Raw genomic sequence first — 22,996 nt, 5'->3', positions numbered from 1 at the left:
AAAGTAGTAGTTGAAGTTTGTGATGAAAGACAATACTGGAGTTAATATCATGTCGCTATGGTGATACAAAACAAAACTCAGTTTTATAACAGAACTTAAGGCTTCAATCATAAAACTCTGCTTACATTAAGAAACAAGTGTAAAATACATTAATCTTGGCAACACACCCAGCACCTGTTTTCCATGCAGTTACTTCTTCACAGAGTGTTTAATGATAAATAATGACATATGAAACAAAGCATTGGAATATAAATGTTACAAATTCACATAACTTACATATATACGGAGATATATAATGTGTGTGTAAAACTGCCAAACTGGACATTTATTACTGGCAATATGAATAATGTATGATTGCCATCGGCTCAGATGCATGCCAGAGGTTTACACTCATCTAGAATGGGTCTATACTGAATACAACACCGCCACTATTAAATTATGTATACAGAAACCTTATGTGTCTGCCTTGCTTCTACGGCGCTTTAGAGTCATCATTTAGTCTTGCATTCCTTTATATTAGAACTGACAGTCAAAACTGTAGGTATCTTTAGGTTTAAAACTTCAAAGGGCAGTTATGTTAGGCTATGAGTGGAGTTTAGAATTTGACAATTCATTTACACATATAAGATGAAATAAGTCAACAAAAACATGAACTCTGGGCATATCAAATGTTGGGGAAAAGAGAAGCTGAACATATTGGGTGAAATTTAATAGGATGAGAGATTCAGAAAGTGAGAGATTTGGGAAGAAATCTCCAGTTTTTTTAAAGCGGCAATCATTTACATTGCAACATCAAACTAGTTTTGCAGTGTAAATGATTGCCGCTTAAAAAAAACTGGAGATTTCTTACCAAATCTCTCACTTTCTGAATCTCTCATCCTATTAAATTTCACCCATTTTGTTTTCTGGATGGAGACCAGATGTGCATTTTAGGTATACTGTCCTTTAAATTGTATTGAACCCGTCCATTTTTTTTCCTTATAAATCTGGTTTCTATAGTTTTATTATATAATAATTATACGTCAAAAGATTTGTGGGCACATGAATACTGGCTGTATTTTATTATTTACCTTTATGCAATAACAATAGGTATTTTGTTTTATGGGTGTTCCTAGGTATTACTTTTCACACATAATTGACCTTGCTTATGTATTGTTCCTCAGAACTTTTTTAAGTAATTAAAATAAGATCTATTTCTATAGAAAAAAAAACTAAAAGACATCACTTTACTGCCATTCTGGATGAAGATAGTTTACCAGCTGCAGAAATTGAGTAGAAAAACATGCTTGTAAAAGAGAAAACTAAAATGCTGGTGCTTTGTAAAACTTTAAAGGCAACACGAATGAATTAAAAATGCTCACACCTTAACAAAGCACCTTTACCAACGGAAATATGACTAAAGTGAAGGCATGCTGGCTCGAGTGACTCTGAAGTACATATTGCCACCTGGTGGTGAATGTATCAAACTACAAGCTTGCTAAATATCTTTAACTACAGTACTTGAAATTCCAATTTCTCCTACAGAACACCATGTACATGATATTACTGAATGTGGTGGAGAGAGCAATATATAGCAAAGATAAATGCAATTATAGGTTATAAATTATGTCCAAAGGAGGTCACTACAATAGAACACACTCCAGCTGTCGTGGAAAACGGGATGCAGTTAAAATCCCGGCGGTCGGGATCCCGGCGTTCAGAATCCCGACGCCGGAATCCCGACCGCCGAAATGCCGACACATTCTCCCTCCTGGGGTGTCCACGACACCCCTGGAGGGAGAATAAATTAGTGTGCCGAGCGTAGCGAGGCACCGGGCCCGCTGCGTGGCGAGCGCAGCGAGCCCGCAAGGGGGGGCGATCCACGTCCCCCCCTTGTCGGCATTTCGGCTGTCGGGATTCCGGCGTCGGGATTCTGAACGCCGGGATCCCGACCGCCGGGATTCAATACTGAATCCGTGGAAAACTTACGTAGAATAACTAGGTGAAACCTCATGCTCAAAGCTTACAGTATTTACTTGGAGTATGGCACTCAAGAGAATCCAGATAGTGTATCTGCACATACCCGCTACTACTCTGCTTGCTGGTAAAAATGGACATGGTCACCAGCAATGTGGCAAACATTCTAGGGGCAGATTTACTATGCATACGTTTCTCAAAGCCCTGGTGGCTTTGCCTGATGGATTTCAAATGGTAATAATAATTAATGGTCAGTCAGTATGCTGTACAATGATAACTGATCTGCAAGAGCAAAGCTGTACATATATGTTACAGTATGGCTTTCAAGTACCATGAGTTTATATTAGTTTACAGACGGATCAAACATAAATAAACCTACCCTGAGCTTTTGTGTTTGGGCTACAACTCCATTTGCATGCATCATGGCGATAAAAATTGGTACATCACCAAGGGGACTGCCAATGCCACCAGCGATGCTGATCCCCAGTGAGTCAGAAGGGCCCTGTATAGTTTGTATACAAAGAAAAAAGTGAAAATAGACACCAGTTAGTCTAGGATGTTATTAACCTATAACATTCAAATAGATTGCCCCCGCTACCATAGCTCAATATTTTCAGTACTACAGTATGTTACCTGTTTATTTCATGCTGCTAATGTAAACTTTAGTAATGGAGCTGTATTGGGATCTGGGAGTCTGGGATCTCTCTGGAGTGCCTGACACACTGTCTGTAGACCAGAGGTGGTAAAAATGCTTGGTGCGGCCAAGAGAATTCATTGCTGGGCAAGCCCTGTACAGTTCCAACACCAGCACCACCTTGCCCCTGCAGAAACACTTGTCACTAAAGTTAGTGCAGTGGCACGGGGACAATAGACTATAGGCACGTGAGATGGTAAGCAGTAGGCTGTTTTCAGTGAGGTAAGCAGGCTATGGGCAAGCATATAAATGCAAAACGGGGCTCTGGGCTCCCCAGGTAAGCGACTGGTAAAGGGAGATAGTTATACAGATTTGCTCAGCATCATTCAGGCTGCATCTATTAACACCAGCAATCAGTTTGCCAGGGGTAGCATGCCCGTTCATAGGCACATGCATCTATGCTACATTATGTGATCACGGGTGTGAATAATCGCCCCTGGGCACTTTGAGCTGCTGGCAAACGTGTGCGCCCACGTGTGTGTTCATCGCAGTAAAGATAAAAAAGGGCACATCTCTAGCTGCTATACCAATAGTGAGCAATGAAAATCAGTCACCATGTCAGCAGTGACTAAATAAACATCACAATGCAGACAGCAATTTCCCGATGCCGTTCTGATACTATTCAAAGAATGCTGACCATGTGGGCATTATTATTTTAAATACGCCACTCTAATAACATGTTTCAAGGTATAATATACACACAGTTTAAATTTATTATGCAGCATTAGAATTGTGTTGGGAATCTGGGGCCGCCATTGTAGTATCGAAGTAGTCACTGTTATCATGGAGACTATCAACGTAACATATCGATACAGTGGGCAGAATGTTGTGAGTGCTTGTGGACAAAAGAGGCTCGAGGACATAAAATGTATGTTAGGTGTTTGATGGATATAAGAGACGTGTAGAGGGGTCTGAGATGGGCATATAAAATATGTAGGCCGTGGATAATACCATAAACTGCAATGGCCTTAGAAGCAGTTAATTAGGACTGGCACATCTTAGTGCGATCACTGATAGTTAAATATTTTTCACTGTGAGACTGAATTGTTAAAAAAAAAAAAACAACATTCTACATTATTTCTCAAAGCAGAAAATAAGAATGGGAAACTAAATAATACCAAGTAGAGGGAAAGAGAGGCCCCCTTATGTCTGGGGCAATGTGGCCTTACCAAAAATAGGGGTTGTGTGCACCTTACATCTTGAAACTGCTTTCACAGCCAGAAAAGGTAAGAAAGGAGACAGGCTTAAAAAAAGTTATTGTATATCTGGATTTCACACCTTAAGCACAATAATTACCTTTTTGATTTCAACTGTCCTTAATCCTTGAATTTCAGACGCTGTAGAAAGAATTAGAACAGTACGTTTAGGTGAACAATGGATCATTTGCTGGTGAAACGTTGGCAGGCTATTTGTAAAAAGTTGGGAGAAACAAGGTGACCTCAACGTTTAAATGCTGGCACAATACAAGCACCTCCCTGCCCTTATTTATTATGCTAAAAAAAATAAAGCATATTTTTCAACTTTTGTAGGATCTGACATATTGTATTCTTGATGATGACAAAGCTTACAATGCACTGGTCAACATAACCTTAAATTATAACACTTTTTACAGAAGAAACAACTTGGTAAAAAAAAAATTAAATTAATGTGATCAAAGGCAAAGCAAGCAAAATTACTAAAAGTTTCTTTTTCTTGCAATAAACTATTTGTTTCCAAACTTTTTTGAATCACAGTGCCCTAGAGTGTCCGTATTTTTTTTTTTATTTGTAACCCTAGGGAAAAAGTTTCGTATTGAGAGATTTCAGAAAAAAATATTAACGTTTGTTTATACATCATCCTTAAGGTGCCCATACACTTATCCGATTTGGGCCAATTTCACCTGATCCGAAGAATTCAGGCCAAACCGGATGAGTTTGACATCCCACCCGACCAGATGCGTGGTCCCATGCGCATCGGGTCGGACCTTACAGATTGAACCTGCTACACATATGTGCAGCAGAGGGGTCCGGGCAGCGGGGTCGGGGCAGCGGGGTCGGAGCAGTGGCAACAGAACTCCCTTGGAGCTGGTGGTGGTGGCTGTCCAAGCGGCGGCATGGAGCACACAGCAGTATTTGCTGGGCGGTGGAGCAGAAAATGGCTACTGAATTTGAAAAAATATTTTTAAAAGACTGTCCGGACACGGATTGGCTGAGAAAAATCTCTCAGCCAATCAGATGGAAGGCCGCTGATTGGCTGAGAGAATTCTCTCAGCCAATAACCAACCGGTCAGTCTTCTCAAAATATTTTTTTAAATTCAGTAGCCGTTTCCCGCTCTGCCAAATGCTGCTACGCACACCCCACCTCCGCTCGGACCCCGCTGCCCACCCCCCACCAGCTCCCCTGGAGTTGTTTTTACATGCAATAAAATCGTATGCGATTTATTGCATGTATAAATGGCACACCAAGTGCCAAATAAGTGAGCCTCCCGGGGAGCCGTCGGCGGAGCTCAAGGGAAACAAATAGACCTAAGGAGAAGTCGGACTAGTGTATGGGGGAAGGGGGGGGGGGCTTTAGGCTTAGTCATGTGGTGAGGGACAGGATTCACTTCTGTTTGTCCACATATACTATATGGACAAAAGTATTTGGTCACACCTGTCAATTATTGAATTCCGGTGTTTCAATCATGCTCGTTGCCACAGGTATATAAAGTCAAGCAGCTAGACAAGCAGGCTCCATTTGCAAACATTTGTAATACAAAATAGGTCATTCTGAAGAGTTCAGTGACTTCAAGCCTGGTGCTGTGATAGGTGCCACATTTGCAATAAGACGGTTTGTGAAATGTCATCCCTGCTGGAAATTCCATGGTCAACTGTAAGTGATATTGTTACAAAGTGGAAGCATTCAGCAACAACAGCACCTCAGTCATGACGCAGAAGACTACGTAAATTCACAGGGTGGGGTCAACGACTGCTATGGTGCATAAAAGTCGCTAACACTCTACTTATTACATAAAATAACAGTTGCAAAATTCCACTGTCATTGATTAGAGAACAAAAACTGTGCTGCGCAGCATATGTTTGGTGGAGTAGGGGTTAATGTTAAAGGGCTGTTTTTCAGGGTTTAGGCTTTTGAAAACCAATTTTTTTTTTACACCATGGTGAAATGTCTTTATTATGCTAATATACACAAACTCAAACCAAAATATAAAACACTATGTATAATCCAAGTCTCAGTAAAGTAGATTTAATATAACTAACTTTCATTCTTCCTGGCAGTGTTGTCAAATGGTTCAGCTGCTACAGTTCCAGGCAATGGGAAACTGAATGATGTAAGACTACTGCTACCATCACTGACCTGTAAGCAAAGAAGCACTTCACTTAGAAAACATTGGTTAAAATAAATAAACTTAACCCTTTGAGTGCCAACCTCTCTGTGATCTAAATATCTGCTAAAAATTCCAACGTCGCTCACATTTGTTATATAAATGAAAATTGAAAAAAATAGGTACTTGTGTACAAGCGCAGCGAGCCTCCGAGCCTGAAGGTTGGCGAGCGCCGCGAGGGGACGCATATTACTTTACATGTATTCCGCGGCCGCTCGCCACGCTTCGGGCTCGGTGGCTCGCCACACTATATAAAATCAACTCCACGCCGACGTGGATAGTGGGGGTATGAAAAGGTCGGAAGACGCGTACCCCCGCCCCTCGCTGTGCTCGCCACGCTTCAGGTTCACGTTCATAGTGGGGGTGGCATGGGGGTCCATTTAACATTGTAAGCCCCCATTAGGGTGCTTATACAATTTATAATCGCATCGCATCGTATGGCAATGTATGCCATATACAATGCCATACAATTTTAACATTGTATGACATCGGAAAACATTGCTGAACATCGCATGCATTATGGTCTGCGATGCGATGGGCGCCGTGATAATACACAAGTACCAAAAAATGTTGTGTAAAAACAAAGATTATATTTTCTATATAAGATAAACATTATAGGTCGTCATGATTAATGAAAATGTTAGCTTTGCAATTCACTGCACTCAAAGGGTTAAAAAATTTTTTTTTTAAATATACATATAATACAAATATTTGTTGAAACACCTTTTCAAATAAATCTGTACTGTAACATTTAAAAAATAAATAAAAATGAATGTTCCTTATATAAACCATGTGATGGTTTTGCCTTGTAATTGATTGTCCCTTTAAAAATGTCAAATGAGTGTGGTTGGACGCTATTACATCCTGGCCATGACCACCATCAGTGGGTGACACTATTGATGGTTCTCTACTGCATCACTTGCTACAAATCGACAGTCACTTACAATTTTACCATCAATGATGAGTACACTGTTGGCAAACCCTAACAAATTAAAGACCATTCATTTTCATACTCACTTGACTGCATTGTGATGTCCTTCTTTCTGAGTGGAAAGGTCCAGCTTTGATTCTTCCAACTTCCAGGTTCACTGTGCCTAAAGAACACTAATACAGAAACAAATCTTGATATACAATTTTTTTTTTTTAAACTTAAAAAAAAAAAATCGAAATATTAAATTCATAAATGTGTAATAACAAAATGCATTAAAATAGCAGTTATACTTGGTGGAAATTCTTATTCTTAACACAAATCTCCCATACTAAATTGCTCAGAGCACATCTCTTGCTCAAATCTCCCTGTGCGCATGCCCCATTAGAGATTCAGTGAATCATACAATTTAGCTAACTTACACACAGACCTATATAAGATGTGCAATAATCTACAGGTGCACTTTAAGCAGTTTACATTGGGTCACATAAACCAATCTACTAATACATACTGGAGATGTACTTTCTTTACAGGGATTAAAGTGTGTGTGTGTGTGTGGGGGGGGGGGGGGGGGGGTGTCAGCCCCTGTAATGGTAGGGGGAACTCAGTTGCACAGCCCTGCACTGTAATTCCAACAGAAAAGCCTGTCCCAGTGGCTTTCATTTCTGGCACGGCATATGCAATGTCAGGCTGTCACCGAAGTGAAGAAGAGAGGAGAGGAAGCTGCTGCAGGGATAGAAACAGATGTGTATAAAGGGCACTTTCTGTGGACATTTTGTGTGAGGGGTACTTATGCTGTGGGAATTATATCTATAAGGAATAACAATGTGGGCTTTATGTACTGTTTATTCACACTATTATGTGGCATACATGTATAAAGAGTACTACTGTGCATCATAACTTGAATAAGGGGCACTACTGTGTGTCATAATGTGAATAAGGGAAACTACTATTATGTATTTATTTATTTATTTACAGTTTCTTAGATAGCGCTTTAAAATTGGAAACAGCAATGATAAAACAAACTGGTTAGTAACAGACTAATAGAGGTAGGAGGGTCCTACTCACAAGCTTACAATCTATTGTATTGTTAATGTGTTTATAGTCTTTATAGTACCTGTTTGAAGCTGTGTTCAGTGAGGCATAATTTATTGGCCTATATGTTTTGGCTAGTGTTTATGTTACACAGGCCTTGATTAGCTGGTCATGTGACCTCAGCTGTAGTCTCTCTTAATTAGACCTGCTATATCTGTTCATATAGAAGGCAGTCTCTGCCTTGGCAGTTCATTAATTAAGAAATCTACTAAGTGGGATTTCATTATAAATAACAGTTATAAAACATTGAACAACATCTAACAAGGTAAATACAATACTTATTCCACATTATTTCAAAAAAATCCACTCGACTTAACCTGGTCACCAACAGACAAACTATAACATCATGCTCACCAAACTGCTACTTCTCATTTCATTACATGCATAGGCGTGCGCAGCCCATTTCCTTAGGGGGTGCACCATTGGAGGGGCGTGTTCATCACGCCTACTGGGCGTTCCCATTACACAGTTCGTAGTGATCCATATTCACATTACAAAGCACAAACTGACCCTATTCACATTATACAGGGGTTCGGCAGGCGGTGTTCCACTTGCTAAGCAGCAAAAGATTGCTACTTAGTGAACGATCCTGAATCAGGCCCCTCTCTTCCCCTCACTGCATTCTCACACACAGCTCACTACTCCCTCACAGTATACAGTATGTCACACACACCCTTATTCACTTGTCCCCAGTCTCTACACGCATTACCTGCAGGCTTCAGCCAGGAGCCAGCCTGCCACAGTTCACTAGGTAGGCTGCAGCTTCACTAGTCCGTCTCCACTCTCCACCCGACCACAGGACATGTCAGGGGCGTGGCCTAATCACGGACCTCCGTGGCCATGCCCCCTTTAAAAAAACTTGTGCTGAAGGAGCCCAGCCACTGCAGCCAGGCCAGCGCAGGTACTGCTAGCCAGCCGGGGGAGGGGGCACTGTCGCTGACAGTCATTAGAGGTGCTGCAATTGTGTGGGGGGTGCCGATCATTAGGAGGTGCCTGTACACCCCTGGCACCCCCTGTGCGCACGCCTATGATTACATGGCATACTCACCAAACTTCAACCATCCTATAATCTCCCTGACACTCACCACTCAGTACACATTGCCTCTTCCATTATTCACTCCCCTCTTCTAAACACTCATGAGCTTTTTACTTTCTTCTCTACTTCACATCCACATTCCATCACCAATACAGAACACTGCAAACATCCACCTATATCAGGGGTCAGGAACCTTTTTGACTAAGAGAGCCATGAAAGCAAAATATTTGGAAATTTATTTCAGTGAGAGCCATATAATATATTTCAAAAGTGAATTCAAGTAAATGTCAGTATAAAACGCCTCTGAATTTATTCTTTTAAATAATGTTGTTATAATACTCACCATTAATGCGAGCAGTATAACACACATAATGCCCCCAGCAGTATACCCCACATAATGCCCCCAGCAGTATAACACACACATAATGCCCCCAGCAGTATACCCCACATAATGCCCCCAGCAGTATAACACACACATAATGCCCCCAGCAGTATAATAGAAGTGCACAGAATGCCCCCAGCAATATACCACACATAATGCCCCCAGCAGTATACCACACATGATGCCCCCAGCAGTATACCACACATAATGCCCCCAGCAGTATACCACACATAATGCCCCCAGCAGTATACCACACATAATGCCCCCAGCAGTATAACACACATAATGCCCCCAGCAGTATAACACACATAATGCCTCCAGCAGTATACCACACATAATGCCCCCAGCAGTATAACACACACATAATGCCCCCAGCAGTATAATAGAAGTGCACAGAATGCCCCCAGCAATATACCACACATAATGCCCCCAGCAGTATACCACACATGATGCCCCCAGCAGTATACCACACATAATGCCCCCAGCAGTATACCACACATAATGCCCCCAGCAGTATACCACACATAATGCCCCCAGCAGTATAACACACATAATGCCCCCAGCAGTATAACACACATAATGCCCCCAGCAGTATACCCCACATAATGCCCCCAGCAGTATAACACACATATAATGCCCCCAGCAGTATACCACAGATAATGCCCCCAGCAGTATAACACACACATAATGCCCCCAGCAGTATAATAGAAGTGCACAGAATGCCCCCAGCAGTATAACACACATGATGCCCCCAGCAGTATACCCCACATAATGCCCCCAGCAGTATACCACACATAATGCCCCCAGCAGTATACCCCACATAATGCCCCCAGCAGTATAACACACACATAATGCCCCCAGCAGTATACCACAGATAATGCCCCCAGCAGTATAACACACACATAATGCCCCCAGCAGTATAATAGAAGTGCACAGAATGCCCCCAGCAATATACCACACATAATGCCCCCAGCAGTATACCACACATGATGCCCCCAGCAGTATACCACACATAATGCCCCCAGCAGTATACCACACATAATGCCCCCAGCAGTATACCACACATAATGCCCCCAGCAGTATAACACACATAATGCCCCCAGCAGTATAACACACATAATGCCTCCAGCAGTATACCCCACATAATGCCCCCAGCAGTATAACACACATATAATGCCCCCAGCAGTATACCACAGATAATGCCCCCAGCAGTATAACACACACATAATGCCCCCAGCAGTATAATAGAAGTGCACAGAATGCCCCCAGCAGTATACCACACATGATGCCCCCAGCAGTATACCACACATAATGCCCCCAGCAGTATACCACACATAATGCCCCCAGCAGTATACCACACATAATGCCCCCAGCAGTATACCACACATAATGCCCCCAGCAGTATAATAGAAGTGCACAGAATGCCCCAGCACAAACTTACTGCTGTAAGTTACACTCACCGTCAGTGTCCAAAAGCCTCCAGCACCCGTGTGGAGCGCAGTGATTCCCCACGTGTCAGCAGAGGTGGGGAGCCTATCAGCGCGGCAGGCAGCCTGTCAGCACGGCGGGTGTGGGATGTAGCTGGAAGAGCCTACAGTACACACTGCGGCGTATCAGCTCTTCCACCCACATCCCCCCCCCCCCCGCCGCCGCGCTGACGGCTCAATCCATTCCCCCGATGTCAGCCGCGTATCCTCATAGAAAGGGGATAAAAAATCAGGCAGTCTGCGAGCCATATGCAATCATCAAAAGAGCCACACCTGGCTCGCGAGCCATTGGTTCCCGACCCCTGACCTATATCTATCTCTCCTTTCTAATCTTATTAGCTGGTGACATATCACCAAACCAGGCCCCAACCACCTGACCCACTCAGATTTAATTTAATTGCTTCTAAGCCTAGAAATTCAGCTTACAGTACCTCATAAATATCACTTGCCTCCCACCACACACCAAACAACCTAAATGTGCCCTATTGAATGCAAGCTCTGTTTGCAATAAATGAACATCCAACCATGACCTCTTCATCTCTCACAACTTCAACCTGGTGGCAATTACAGAAACCTGGCTCACACAATCAGACACAGTCTCGCCTGCAGCACTGTCACATGGTGGTTTCCACTTCACTCACACCTCCAGGCCTGGTAACTATAAAGGAGGTGGAGTTTGTATATTACTGTCATAAGCCTTCAGATACTCCGTTCTACCACCAGTTCCTTCACTCACATTTACATCATTTGAAGTACACTTCATTAGGGTTTTTTCCCCTTTCTATCTGCGTGTTGCTGCTATCTATCGCCCACCTGGGCTTCCCAAATCCAAATTTCTGGAAGATTTATCTGCCTGGCTCCCCCATTTCTTATCCTCTGACATCTCCACTATCATCCTGTGTGACTTCAACATTGCTATTGACAGTCCACCATCTCTGCATGCCACCAAACTCCTCTCTCTAACCTCCTCTCTTGGCCTCTCCCAGTGGTCCGACACCTCTACTCATGAGGAAGGTCACTGCCTTGACCTTGTTTTCACCAGGCTGTGCTCAGTCTCTGATTTTACTAACACTCCCTTCCCTCTCTCTGATCACAATCTCATTACCCTCTCACTCTCCTCCATTACCTCAAGCTCACTGACACAGAAATCATGCATGCCTACTCTAACCCGCAGAAACACGAATGCTATTAATTTTCCACAACTTTCCACCTCCCTCCAACAACAGCTCTCACTAATTTCTACATTTACCTCTCCTGACTCTGCTGTTTCCCACCTCTACCTAACTCTTGAAACAGCCCTTGATGAAGTGGCTCCATAGAAACATAGAATTTGACGGCAGATAAGAACCACTTGGCCCATCTAGTCTGCCCCTTTTTTAAACATGTTACCTCAAACCATATTTGATCCTTATTTTTTTGTAAGGATATCAATATGCCTATCCCAAGCATGTTTAAATTGTACTACTGTATTTGCCTCTACCACCTCTGATGGGAGGCTATTCCACTTATCTACTACTCTTTCTGTGAAGTAATTCTTCCTCAAATTTCCCCTGAATCTTCCTCCCTCTAGTTTCAGTGCATGTCCTCGTGTTCTGCTGCTCCTTTTCCTGTGAAGAATGTCTCCCACCTGTACCTTGTTAAAACCCTTGATATATTTGATAGTTTCTATCATGTCCCCCCTTTCCCTTCTCTGCTCTAAAGTATACATATTAAGATCTTTTAGTCTTTCCTGGTACGTTTTGTTATGTAGGCCATGCACCATTTTAGTTGCCCTTCTTTGTACAGTCTCTAATGTATTTATATCCTTCTGGAGATATGGCCTCCAGAACTGAACACAATACTCTAGATGAGGTCGTACCAATGACCTATACAGTGGCATTATTACTTCTTTCTTTCTACTGCTGATACCTCTCCCTATGCAACCAAGCATCTGACTTGCCTTCTCCAGCTACCCATTATATCCCACGTAGGCTTAGATGCCAACCGTGGCACTCCAAAACAACAAGACAACTAGGAAATCAGTCACGTAAAGTAGAACGCCAATGGCGTAAATCTCGTAATATGACTGATTTACTCACATATAAGACTAGCTACCACTCCTACTGCAATGCTTTAGACACTGCCAAACACAGGGGCAGATGTATTAACCAGCGCTAAGTGCAAAAATGCACTTAACGCTGGTTAACTGGGGGGGATTACGTCTGTCCTAATGTATTACTAGAGCACCTAACGTGCGCTAGTGACAGCCCGCCGAGTTACACTCGGCGGGGCTGTCCCTGCAATCCCCCCCAGGGATTAACGGCCGGGGTGATGTATTAACAGCCTTCAAGGCGTTAATTCACCCCGGCCGCTTCGCCAGCTCAGGGCTAGCGTTGTCCTATCCCCCACTATGGGGACAACGCTAGCCCTGCGTCTGGCTTGGGCTGCGCTGGAGATCTCGCGGTTTTAGCGAGATCTCGCGCATGCCCAGTAAGCCGGGCAGGGGGGGCGACTGCGACTGCGCATGTGCGAGGCGGCGAGGGAGCCGATAAGGAGAGCCGTTAACGCTGGGGATAACGGCTCTCCTTATCGGCTTTGGGGGGGGGGTTAATACATCTGCCTATAACGTTTGTCCGCTTCTCCACGTTATGCTGGAGAAGCGGGACTCATTATTCTCAAAACGTTATAGGCAGATTAGTACATCTGCCCCAAACATTCTACCAATCTCTCATCTCTTCTCATGACACCAGTGGCGTAGCTATAGCTCCGCAGCCCCCGCGGTGGCGGGGAGGCGCAGAGAACATGTGGGCCCCAGGGGTCTGCGGGGCTATAGTTACCCGCTGATGTCTTGCCTGCCGTCATGGTCCCGTCTCTCCGTCTCCAGCTCCTATAATGAAAACTGACACTTAGAAAATGGCTGCCCCCATACTGCAGACAGTTTTCTAAGAACAGTTACCATCCTGATATCTCCATCACTGTTGACAACTCGACAATCTACCCTACCCGACAAGCTCGTTGCTTAGGGGTCATCCTCGACTCTGACCTGTCCTTTCTTCCCCACATTCAATCTGTCTCCAAATCATGTTACATGCATAAAAAAAAAACATATCCAAAATACGACCGTATCTCAAACAAGACACTACTAAATCTCTCATCCATGCAATCATTATATCCCGCATTGATTATTGCAATAGTCTCCTAACTGGTCTTCCCAAGAACAGACTCTCACCACTACAATCCATTTTAAATGCTGCTGCTAGGCAGATCTTCCTTGCAAGACGCTCATCATCTGCTGATCCACTCTGCCAGTGCCTCCATTGGTTACCTGTATCTTACCGTATTCAATACAAAACACTTCTACTAGCATATAAAGCTATTAACCATACTGCACCATCTCGACCACTCCGCTCTGCACATGATCTGCGTCTCTCTTCTGCACAGATCACTAGCTCCCATTCCCTATCAAAGGACTTTGATCGGGCTGCTCCCATCCTATGGAATGCCCTTCCACGCACAATAAGACTCTCTGCTAGCATCTAAACTTTCAAGCATTCCCTAAAAACTCACCTCTTCAGGTAAGCCAATCATATTTAAGTTCTACACGCATAACCCTCTGAGCAGTGCTATTTTTGTAGGAAAATAGGTTCAGGAACTGTGGGCGGGGCAGATGTGGGCGGTGATGTGGGTGGAGCTACTAAAGGGGCAGGGCATCAATTGTTGTGGCTGTGAGAGGAGAGGGTTCGTTCGGCTGTCAGAGGGAAGGGAGGTTAGGTAGGCTGCAGGGGGGTGTTTGGTTAGATTTAGCAGCACATCTAGCCTCTTCTCCCACTATTGCCAGCAGCAAAGAATTCCTTATGTACAAACACTCAGAGCTACTAAAATTTGACCAATGCCCCTGATACTATGCCGCACACCATAATGCCCCTGCACAATATACTGCACACTGTAATGCCCGACACATTATGCCACACACCGCCATTTCTCTGAAACATGATGCAGCACACCACAATGCCTATGATACTATGCTGCACACTGTAATGCCCCTGATACATTATGCCACACATTGCAATGCCCCTCACACCTAATACATACCTCCAAACTTTTGCAGTGGAGAAAGGAAAACTGTATATGTGCGTGCCAAATTTTTTGGGGCGCAGTTTTGTCGCTGTGAGGGCATGGCCAGTGCTGTGTGAACTGCTGGCCATGCCTTCAGCCCCCCTGCCTGCCTGATTAGACGCATGCACATGCATAATGTATTACTAGAGCACCTAACGTGCGCTAGTGACAGCCCGCCGAGTTACACTCGGCGGGGCTGTCCCTGCAATCCCCCCCAGGGATTAACGGCCGGGGTGATGTATTAACAGCCTTCAAGGCGTTAATTCACCCCGGCCGCTTCGCCAGCTCAGGGCTAGCGTTGTCCTATCCCCCACTATGGGGACAACGCTAGCCCTGCGTCTGGCTTGGGCTGCGCTGGAGATCTCGCGGTTTTAGCGAGATCTCGCGCATGCCCAGTAAGCCGGGCAGGGGGGGCGACTGCGACTGCGCATGTGCGGGGCGGCGAGGGAGCCGATAAGGAGAGCCGTTAACGCTGGGGATAACGGCTCTCCTTATCGGCTTTGGGGGGGGTTAATACATCTGCCTATAACGTTTGTCCGCTTCTCCACGTTATGCTGGAGAAGCGGGACTCATTATTCTCAAAACGTTATAGGCAGATTAGTACATCTGCCCCAAACATTCTACCAATCTCTCATCTCTTCTCATGACACCAGTGGCGTAGCTATAGCTCCGCAGCCCCCGCGGTGGCGGGGAGGCGCAGAGAACATGTGGGCCCCAGGGGTCTGCGGGGCTATAGTTACCCGCTGATGTCTTGCCTGCCGTCATGGTCCCGTCTCTCCGTCTCCAGCTCCTGCTGCTATAATGAAAACTGACACTTAGAAAATGGCTGCCCCCATACTGCAGACAGTTTTCTAAGAACAGTTACCATCCTGATATCTCCATCACTGTTGACAACTCGACAATCTACCCTACCCGACAAGCTCGTTGCTTAGGGGTCATCCTCGACTCTGACCTGTCCTTTCTTCCCCACATTCAATCTGTCTCCAAATCATGTTACATGCATAAAAAAAAAACATATCCAAAATACGACCGTATCTCAAACAAGACACTACTAAATCTCTCATCCATGCAATCATTATATCCCGCATTGATTATTGCAATAGTCTCCTAACTGGTCTTCCCAAGAACAGACTCTCACCACTACAATCCATTTTAAATGCTGCTGCTAGGCAGATCTTCCTTGCAAGACGCTCATCATCTGCTGATCCACTCTGCCAGTGCCTCCATTGGTTACCTGTATCTTACCGTATTCAATACAAAACACTTCTACTAGCATATAAAGCTATTAACCATACTGCACCATCTCGACCACTCCGCTCTGCACATGATCTGCGTCTCTCTTCTGCACAGATCACTAGCTCCCATTCCCTATCAAAGGACTTTGATCGGGCTGCTCCCATCCTATGGAATGCCCTTCCACGCACAATAAGACTCTCTGCTAGCATCTAAACTTTCAAGCATTCCCTAAAAACTCACCTCTTCAGGTAAGCCAATCATATTTAAGTTCTACACGCATAACCCTCTGAGCAGTGCTATTTTTGTAGGAAAATAGGTTCAGGAACTGTGGGCGGGGCAGATGTGGGCGGTGATGTGGGTGGAGCTACTAAAGGGGCAGGGCATCAATTGTTGTGGCTGTGAGAGGAGAGGGTTCGTTCGGCTGTCAGAGGGAAGGGAGGTTAGGTAGGCTGCAGGGGGGTGTTTGGTTAGATTTAGCAGCACATCTAGCCTCTTCTCCCACTATTGCCAGCAGCAAAGAATTCCTTATGTACAAACACTCAGAGCTACTAAAATTTGACCAATGCCCCTGATACTATGCCGCACACCATAATGCCCCTGCACAATATACTGCACACTGTAATGCCCGACACATTATGCCACACACCGCCATTTCTCTGAAACATGATGCAGCACACCACAATGCCTATGATACTATGCTGCACACTGTAATGCCCCTGATACATTATGCCACACATTGCAATGCCCCTCACACCTAATACATACCTCCCAACTTTTGCAGTGGAGAAAGGAAAACTGTATATGTGCGTGCCAAATTTTTTGGGGCGCAGTTTTGTCGCTGTGAGGGCATGGCCAGTGCTGTGTGAACTGCTGGCCATGCCTTCAGCCCCCCTGCCTGCCTGATTAGACGCATGCACATGCATGTGTCTAATTCCCGCAGGACTGTCCCAAAAAATGGGATGTCACACAAAAATCGATACACACTGACTATGCCATACCACGTTGCCCCCCACAGCAAGGCTTCTAATAAATTATAAATTACCTGCTTGTTGCCAAGGCGGTTAATTTCCGTTGCCAAGGTGGTTAATGTCAGTTGCCAAGGGTTGTTAATGTCCGTTACCAAGGGGGTTAATATGCATTGCCAGGGGTTCTTGCTCGTTGCCAAGGGGGGGGGGGGGGGAGGAGAGTTAATGTCCATTGCCAGGGGTTCTTGCTCATTGCCAAGGGGTTAATATGCATTGCCAGGGGTTCTTGCTCGTTGCCAAGGGGGGGTTAATGTCCATTGCCAGGGGTTCTTGCTCATTGCCAAGGGGTTAATATGCATTGCCAGGGGTTCTTGCTCGTTGCCAAGGGGGGGTTAATGTCCATTGCCAGGGGTTCTTGCTCATTGCCAAGGGGTTAATATGCATTGCCAGGGGTTAATGCTCAGTGCCAAAGGGGGTTAATGTCCGTTGCCAGGGGTTCTTGCTCGTTGCCAAGGGGGGGGGGGGGGGTTAATGTCCATTGCCAGGGGTTCTTGCTCATTGCCAAGGGGGGGGGGGGGGTTTAATGTCCATTGCCAGGGGTTCTTGCTCATTGCCAAGGGGTTAATATGCGTTGCCAGGGCTTATTGGATGTTGCCAAGGGGTTAATGCTTGTTGCCAAGGGGGGTTAATTTCCATTGCCAGGGGTTTTAGCTCGTTGCCAAGGAGTTAATATGTGCCCAGCCACCCGCCCATCAGTTGCTGCTGCTGCCCCTGCCTTACCCTGCACACAGTGAGACAGACACTAGAAGTCATTTTTCACTTCCAGCGCCTGACGGAAGCACAGCTCTGCAGCGTTACCAGGAAGTCGCAGAGCTGTGCTTCCTGTCAGACGCTAGTGGTGAACTATGACTTCTAGCATCTGTCTCACTGTGTGCAGGGGATACCAGGGGCAGCTGACGGGCGCAGCGGCACATCAGTGGGGCAGGCCGCGGAGGTCCCGGAACGCCGTTCCTGATGACGTTATTTTGCAAAAGAGCTTCAGGAACGGCGTTCCGGGGCGTTCCGGCACAAAAATAGCCCCGCCTCTGAGGCACTTATGTATTATATAGCTTCCCTTCTGGACTTGTAACTTGGTGGGACTGCTATGCTATTACTGATGCCTGTCCTTGTGTTTCCCTCCTATATCCCTATAGATTGTAAGCTTGCAGCAGGGCCCTCTAACCCCCAAGTCTGTCTGTTGTTACCTAGTTTTTTTTATGGCTGTCTACTATTGTAAAGCGCAACGGAATCTGCTGCGCTATATAAGAAACTGTAAATAAATATATATATATGGATAATAGGAGGGATACATAAGGGAAATAATCCATAGCATGTTAGTCCCTCCAGATTGCAAAACAGTCCTGATGGGATGCTATCAGAAATGAATGCTACTGGAGGTTATGTGGGGGTACTATGCAGTGTAATTTGAATCAGGGTCACTACATGCAGTGTAGTTTGAAAAGGATTGTGCTACTGTATGACATCATTTGCATTGGGGGTACTATTGTGTAACCACACCCCTTACTTGTGAGAAACCACTCTGCAGGGTCATTTTAAGCCCTACATGTTAGCTTGCAGTCGGTAATAACAGTGGCCAGGTAGGACATGTGTACTGAGAAAATAGTCAGAGGGTGGATTATAGCATTATACAAAACAGCTAGGTTATAGTATTTTTAGATATGTAATTTCTAGGTTATCTTGTTCTGTATTTCATGATCTCTGTTAAACTTGTATTCCAAAAAATCTCAAATCTAGCTGAAAAACCACAATTAACACAGTGATATAGGCCCCTTTCATGGCAAGGGAGACAATTGTGCAGACCAAATGCATTCAGTTCATATATTACATGTTTAGGCTCACACTTTTGTTAATGGGTTACTGCTTTTACCCATTTACACAGATGGTGATGTCTGGTAGTACAGTTTGAACATTTATGACACACTTTAAATCATTCTGTATTTAGAGCAAGGCCACCTATTGATATTCAGGTGACTCTGCCCTCTAATATGCAGTACCCTGTCTGTGCCAAGGGACTACTGTCAGAAGAAAGATCTGACAGATTTATTTACAGCTACAGCAGTGTTTCCCATACCTTTTTGAATTATGGCACTCTAGAGTATCAGAATTTTTCACGGCACCCCTAGGCCAAAAGCTTCGTATTGAGTAATGTAGATTAAAAAAAATCAAATGAAGTGAATTGTGTTTATACAGTATGTCATCCTTAGGGTTAAATATGTGGTAAGGGACAGGATTCAATTCTGTTTGTCAACATATTTTATGATGGAGGCCGCAAACACCAGTTTTGCCTATTATACTAATCATTTTGGTTTAATCCTGTACCACCAACCTGAGGCACCTCTGCAAGTGTCTTACGGCACCCCAGGGTACCATGGCACACAGTTTGGGAACCACTGAGCTACAGGTAATAAACTTCTCTAATGTACTGTAACTCAGCATGTAACATAAAAGGGACATTCTATTGTCTAAGCCACGGGTGTCAAACACAAGGCCCGAGGGCCAAATCCGGCCCGACAGACCTCGTCATGTGGCCCGCGCAGCCGCCACCTTTCATTCTCTTTTTTGAGAGTTTTTTTTGCACTGCCGGTGGCCATGTTCCTGTGGTCTTTTAAGATGTCTGCGGCCACAGGAACATGGCCGCCGGCCTCCACGGCTACATGGAGGAGGGCCCGGCAGCCTGTTCCCTCTTATCGAGGCAGTGGCAGACGCTGGGTGGGGACGTCATGACGATGACGCCTCCCACCCATGCGTCTGCAGAGAGGAAGGAAGGTAGGCCAAGTCGGGGGGCTGCAGCAGGACAGGCCGCGGCGCAGAGATTGGAATTGAAATTACTGGAGCCACAGCAGCAGCAGTAAAGGAGCCTGAGGGATAAAATACAGTAAGTTACATAAAAAAAAACAATATATCTGGTGGTGGTGTCCCCCTGTATAATAATAATGCCATGACACCACAGGCTGCTCCCCCTGTATAATAATAATGCAATGACACCACAGGCTGCTCCCCCTGTATAATAATTTGTGTCATGGCATTACTATTGTTATATTATACAGCGGGAGCAGCCTGTGCTGTCATTGCATTATTATTATACAGCGAGAGCAGCCTGTGGTGTCATTGCATTATTATTATACAGCGGGAGCAGCCTGTGGTGTCATTGCATTATTATTATACAGCTGCCCTTTGAGGGTGACCAAACTGCTGATGCGGCCCCCGATGAATTTGAGTTTGACACCCCTGGTCTAAGCCAATGGTTCCCAAACTGTGTGGGGTGCCTTAGGACACTTGCAGGCATGCCTTGGGTTGGTGATCCAGGACCAATTCAAATTATTTATGGTCATTTTAATAGATAAGCCACTGCTTGAGGCTGCCAATTATAAAATATGTGGACAAACAGAAGTGCATCCTGTCCATCACCACATAAAATAACCTAAGGGTGACATATAAACTTAATTTACTTAATTAATAACTTTTTTCCACTATGAAAAAAATCCTGCTACCCTAGGGCGCTGTGATGTAAAAATGTTTGGAAACCACTGGTCTAAGCACTATTTAAAGTACTTGTATCTCTAAGTGGTGCTGTATGTGACTGCAGCATCTGAGCGTAGTGGAGTGCAATGCATAAACTTGGTGCTGGTGTAAAAATCGTAGAAATGACTGAATTGCTATTTGCTTTGCAGCATGTGCCGGAAATTTATTTAGAAGCAGCTAGGCTGCCAATTTAATTATACAGGTTGAGTATCCTGTATCCGTGCATCTCTTATCCGAATTATTCCAAAAAACGTGGTTTTTGGAATCATTCGAATTTTTTTTTTAACCCCCCTAACCCTCTTTTCATACTTACCAAGTCTCAGGGTGTCCACAGCAGGCCTCCGGCATCTTCTCCGGGTCTCCAGCGGTCCCAGGAATGCATTGCGCGAGTGTGCGCGAACGCCGGTGACATCACACTCGCGCAATGCATTCCTGGGACCGCTGGAGACCCGTAGAAGATGCCGGAGGCCTGCTATGGACGCCCGGGGACTGCGTGGACGCCTAGGGACCACCGGACACCATCAAGGGACAGGTAAGTATGGCTAAAACAATTTATTCCAAAAACCGGAAAATTCCCCTATCCGGAATGCTCGTGGTCCCGAGCATTTCGGATAGGGGATACTCAACCTGTATGAGAAGAGAGATGCCATGACAACAGTGTGGAAATGTTGTCAACGGCACAGCACAAAGCCCAATCTCTCCCTGAACTGGCGGATTTTTACACACAGAGGTCTGGAGGTACCATAAGTGCGGCATATAGGATCTTAGCTGCAAGTAATTTGCATCTTACTGAATTGAAAATAAATTGTGTGGAAGTGGTGTTATTGCACATAAAAGCAGTATAGTGTAGTCAAGGTTTATTAGCGTAGTTCGTAGTAGTATGTGGTGGTGGTAGTATGTGGTGGTGGTGGTGGTGGTATTAGTGTACGTGATGTATTCCACCAGGCAAAAAAAAAATCTGCAAGGAAGGGAACAAGTGTGCTGGCAATGAGCATGAGATGGTATGGTTATATTTATTAAGGAGCGATTTTGTGCTCTTTTCTAAGCTTTTGGACTAGATTGTTAGAAAGTAAGCACAGATCTCTCTGTGTGTATGCCCCAAGTGATTAAGATGAGCAGTCCCACACGTCGATATTGCCTACTAACTAAGTCAGTGCATGCAGTAAAAATCTAGTCAAATTGCTTAGCAAGTGACTGCAAATCTCTTCGTTAGCACAGAATGAGAGATAGTGACAGATCTCTCATTCTGAACCACCCTGAATTTTCATGTGGTTGATGTGTTATACAGCATAAATGCAAGATACTTCAAAATACATCATTGAAATATTAAAATATTCCAAAACACGGAATAATGCACTATCCAAAATTCTCCTGGTCCCGAGCATTTTGGATAAGGAATACTCAACCTGTATTTACAGCTCAGGCACTTCCACTCTTAAATGGGACATGTTTTATCCAATAGACCTCTACTTTTTAAGCTCTATGCTTTCACCGCACATCTACTAAAGGTTTCATTTCACTCCTCTATATGTTAATGTTTGAGGACTCTCCCTCTCAATGCACCTTAAGTGAGAAAGCTTAAGAAACAGACCTGAACTACCCCTTATCTAATGATGATTGGGTACAGATTTGGGACAACGTCGCATCTAGCTCCATTTGCGTCAAAGTAAAATAAAATCTGTATAAGTTACTTTATAGATGGTATTATGTCCCCATTAGACAGAGCAACATGTATCTTGGTGCCTCCAACAGATGTTGCAGAGGCTGTGATTCTGAAGGTTACATTTTTCATGTTTGGTGGTCCTGCCCTAAGTTAACTGACCCCTGGAAAGAAGTTATTGCATTTGCCTCAAATTTGTTGAATACTTTCATTCTGCAAGACCTCAAATACATTTTACTTCCTCAAATAAATTACTGTGACATGTGATTTCAGCCACCACTTGTCAAATAGCTGTGTACTGGAAACAAAATGACCCCCCCATCACTACAGTCTATAATATGTCGTATGTGGCATGTCTATCGTATGGAATTTATGACCAGCATGATTAATAAATCCTTCAAATTCTGTAATAAAATTTGGGACCCGTGCTTGACCACCCAGCAAATCTCTTCTCCCTTCTAAATATAATGGTTATTAAAATTTACTAGTCTAATCCATACATTCCTTATATTCTATTGC

General features: G+C 44.5%; 1 protein-coding gene across 10 annotated transcripts in view; it reads right to left on the bottom strand.

Annotated features, from left to right (window-relative positions):
- Positions 1–22,996, bottom strand: part of MPDZ (multiple PDZ domain crumbs cell polarity complex component) — a 144,817-nt gene that overhangs the window by 13,003 nt on the left and 108,818 nt on the right. For all 10 annotated transcript variants that reach the window (XM_083185937.1, XM_083185932.1, XM_083185931.1 and 7 more), the window contains 4 exons: positions 7,029–7,115; positions 5,887–5,983; positions 3,947–3,987; positions 2,336–2,458 (listed from right to left, as the gene is read on the bottom strand). In XM_083185937.1, the coding sequence (XP_083042063.1) occupies positions 2,336–2,458; positions 3,947–3,987; positions 5,887–5,983; positions 7,029–7,115 (348 nt within the window). The remainder of the gene's footprint in view (positions 1–2,335; positions 2,459–3,946; positions 3,988–5,886; positions 5,984–7,028; positions 7,116–22,996) is intronic.

The sequence above is a fragment of the Crinia signifera genome, chromosome 1 (genome assembly GCF_055691185.1).
Source record: "Crinia signifera chromosome 1, ASM5569118v1, whole genome shotgun sequence".
Classification (NCBI taxonomy): Eukaryota; Metazoa; Chordata; class Amphibia; order Anura; family Myobatrachidae; genus Crinia; species Crinia signifera.
The sequence above is the reverse complement of the archived record's forward strand: the minus strand, read 5'-3'. Positions and strand labels throughout refer to the sequence as shown.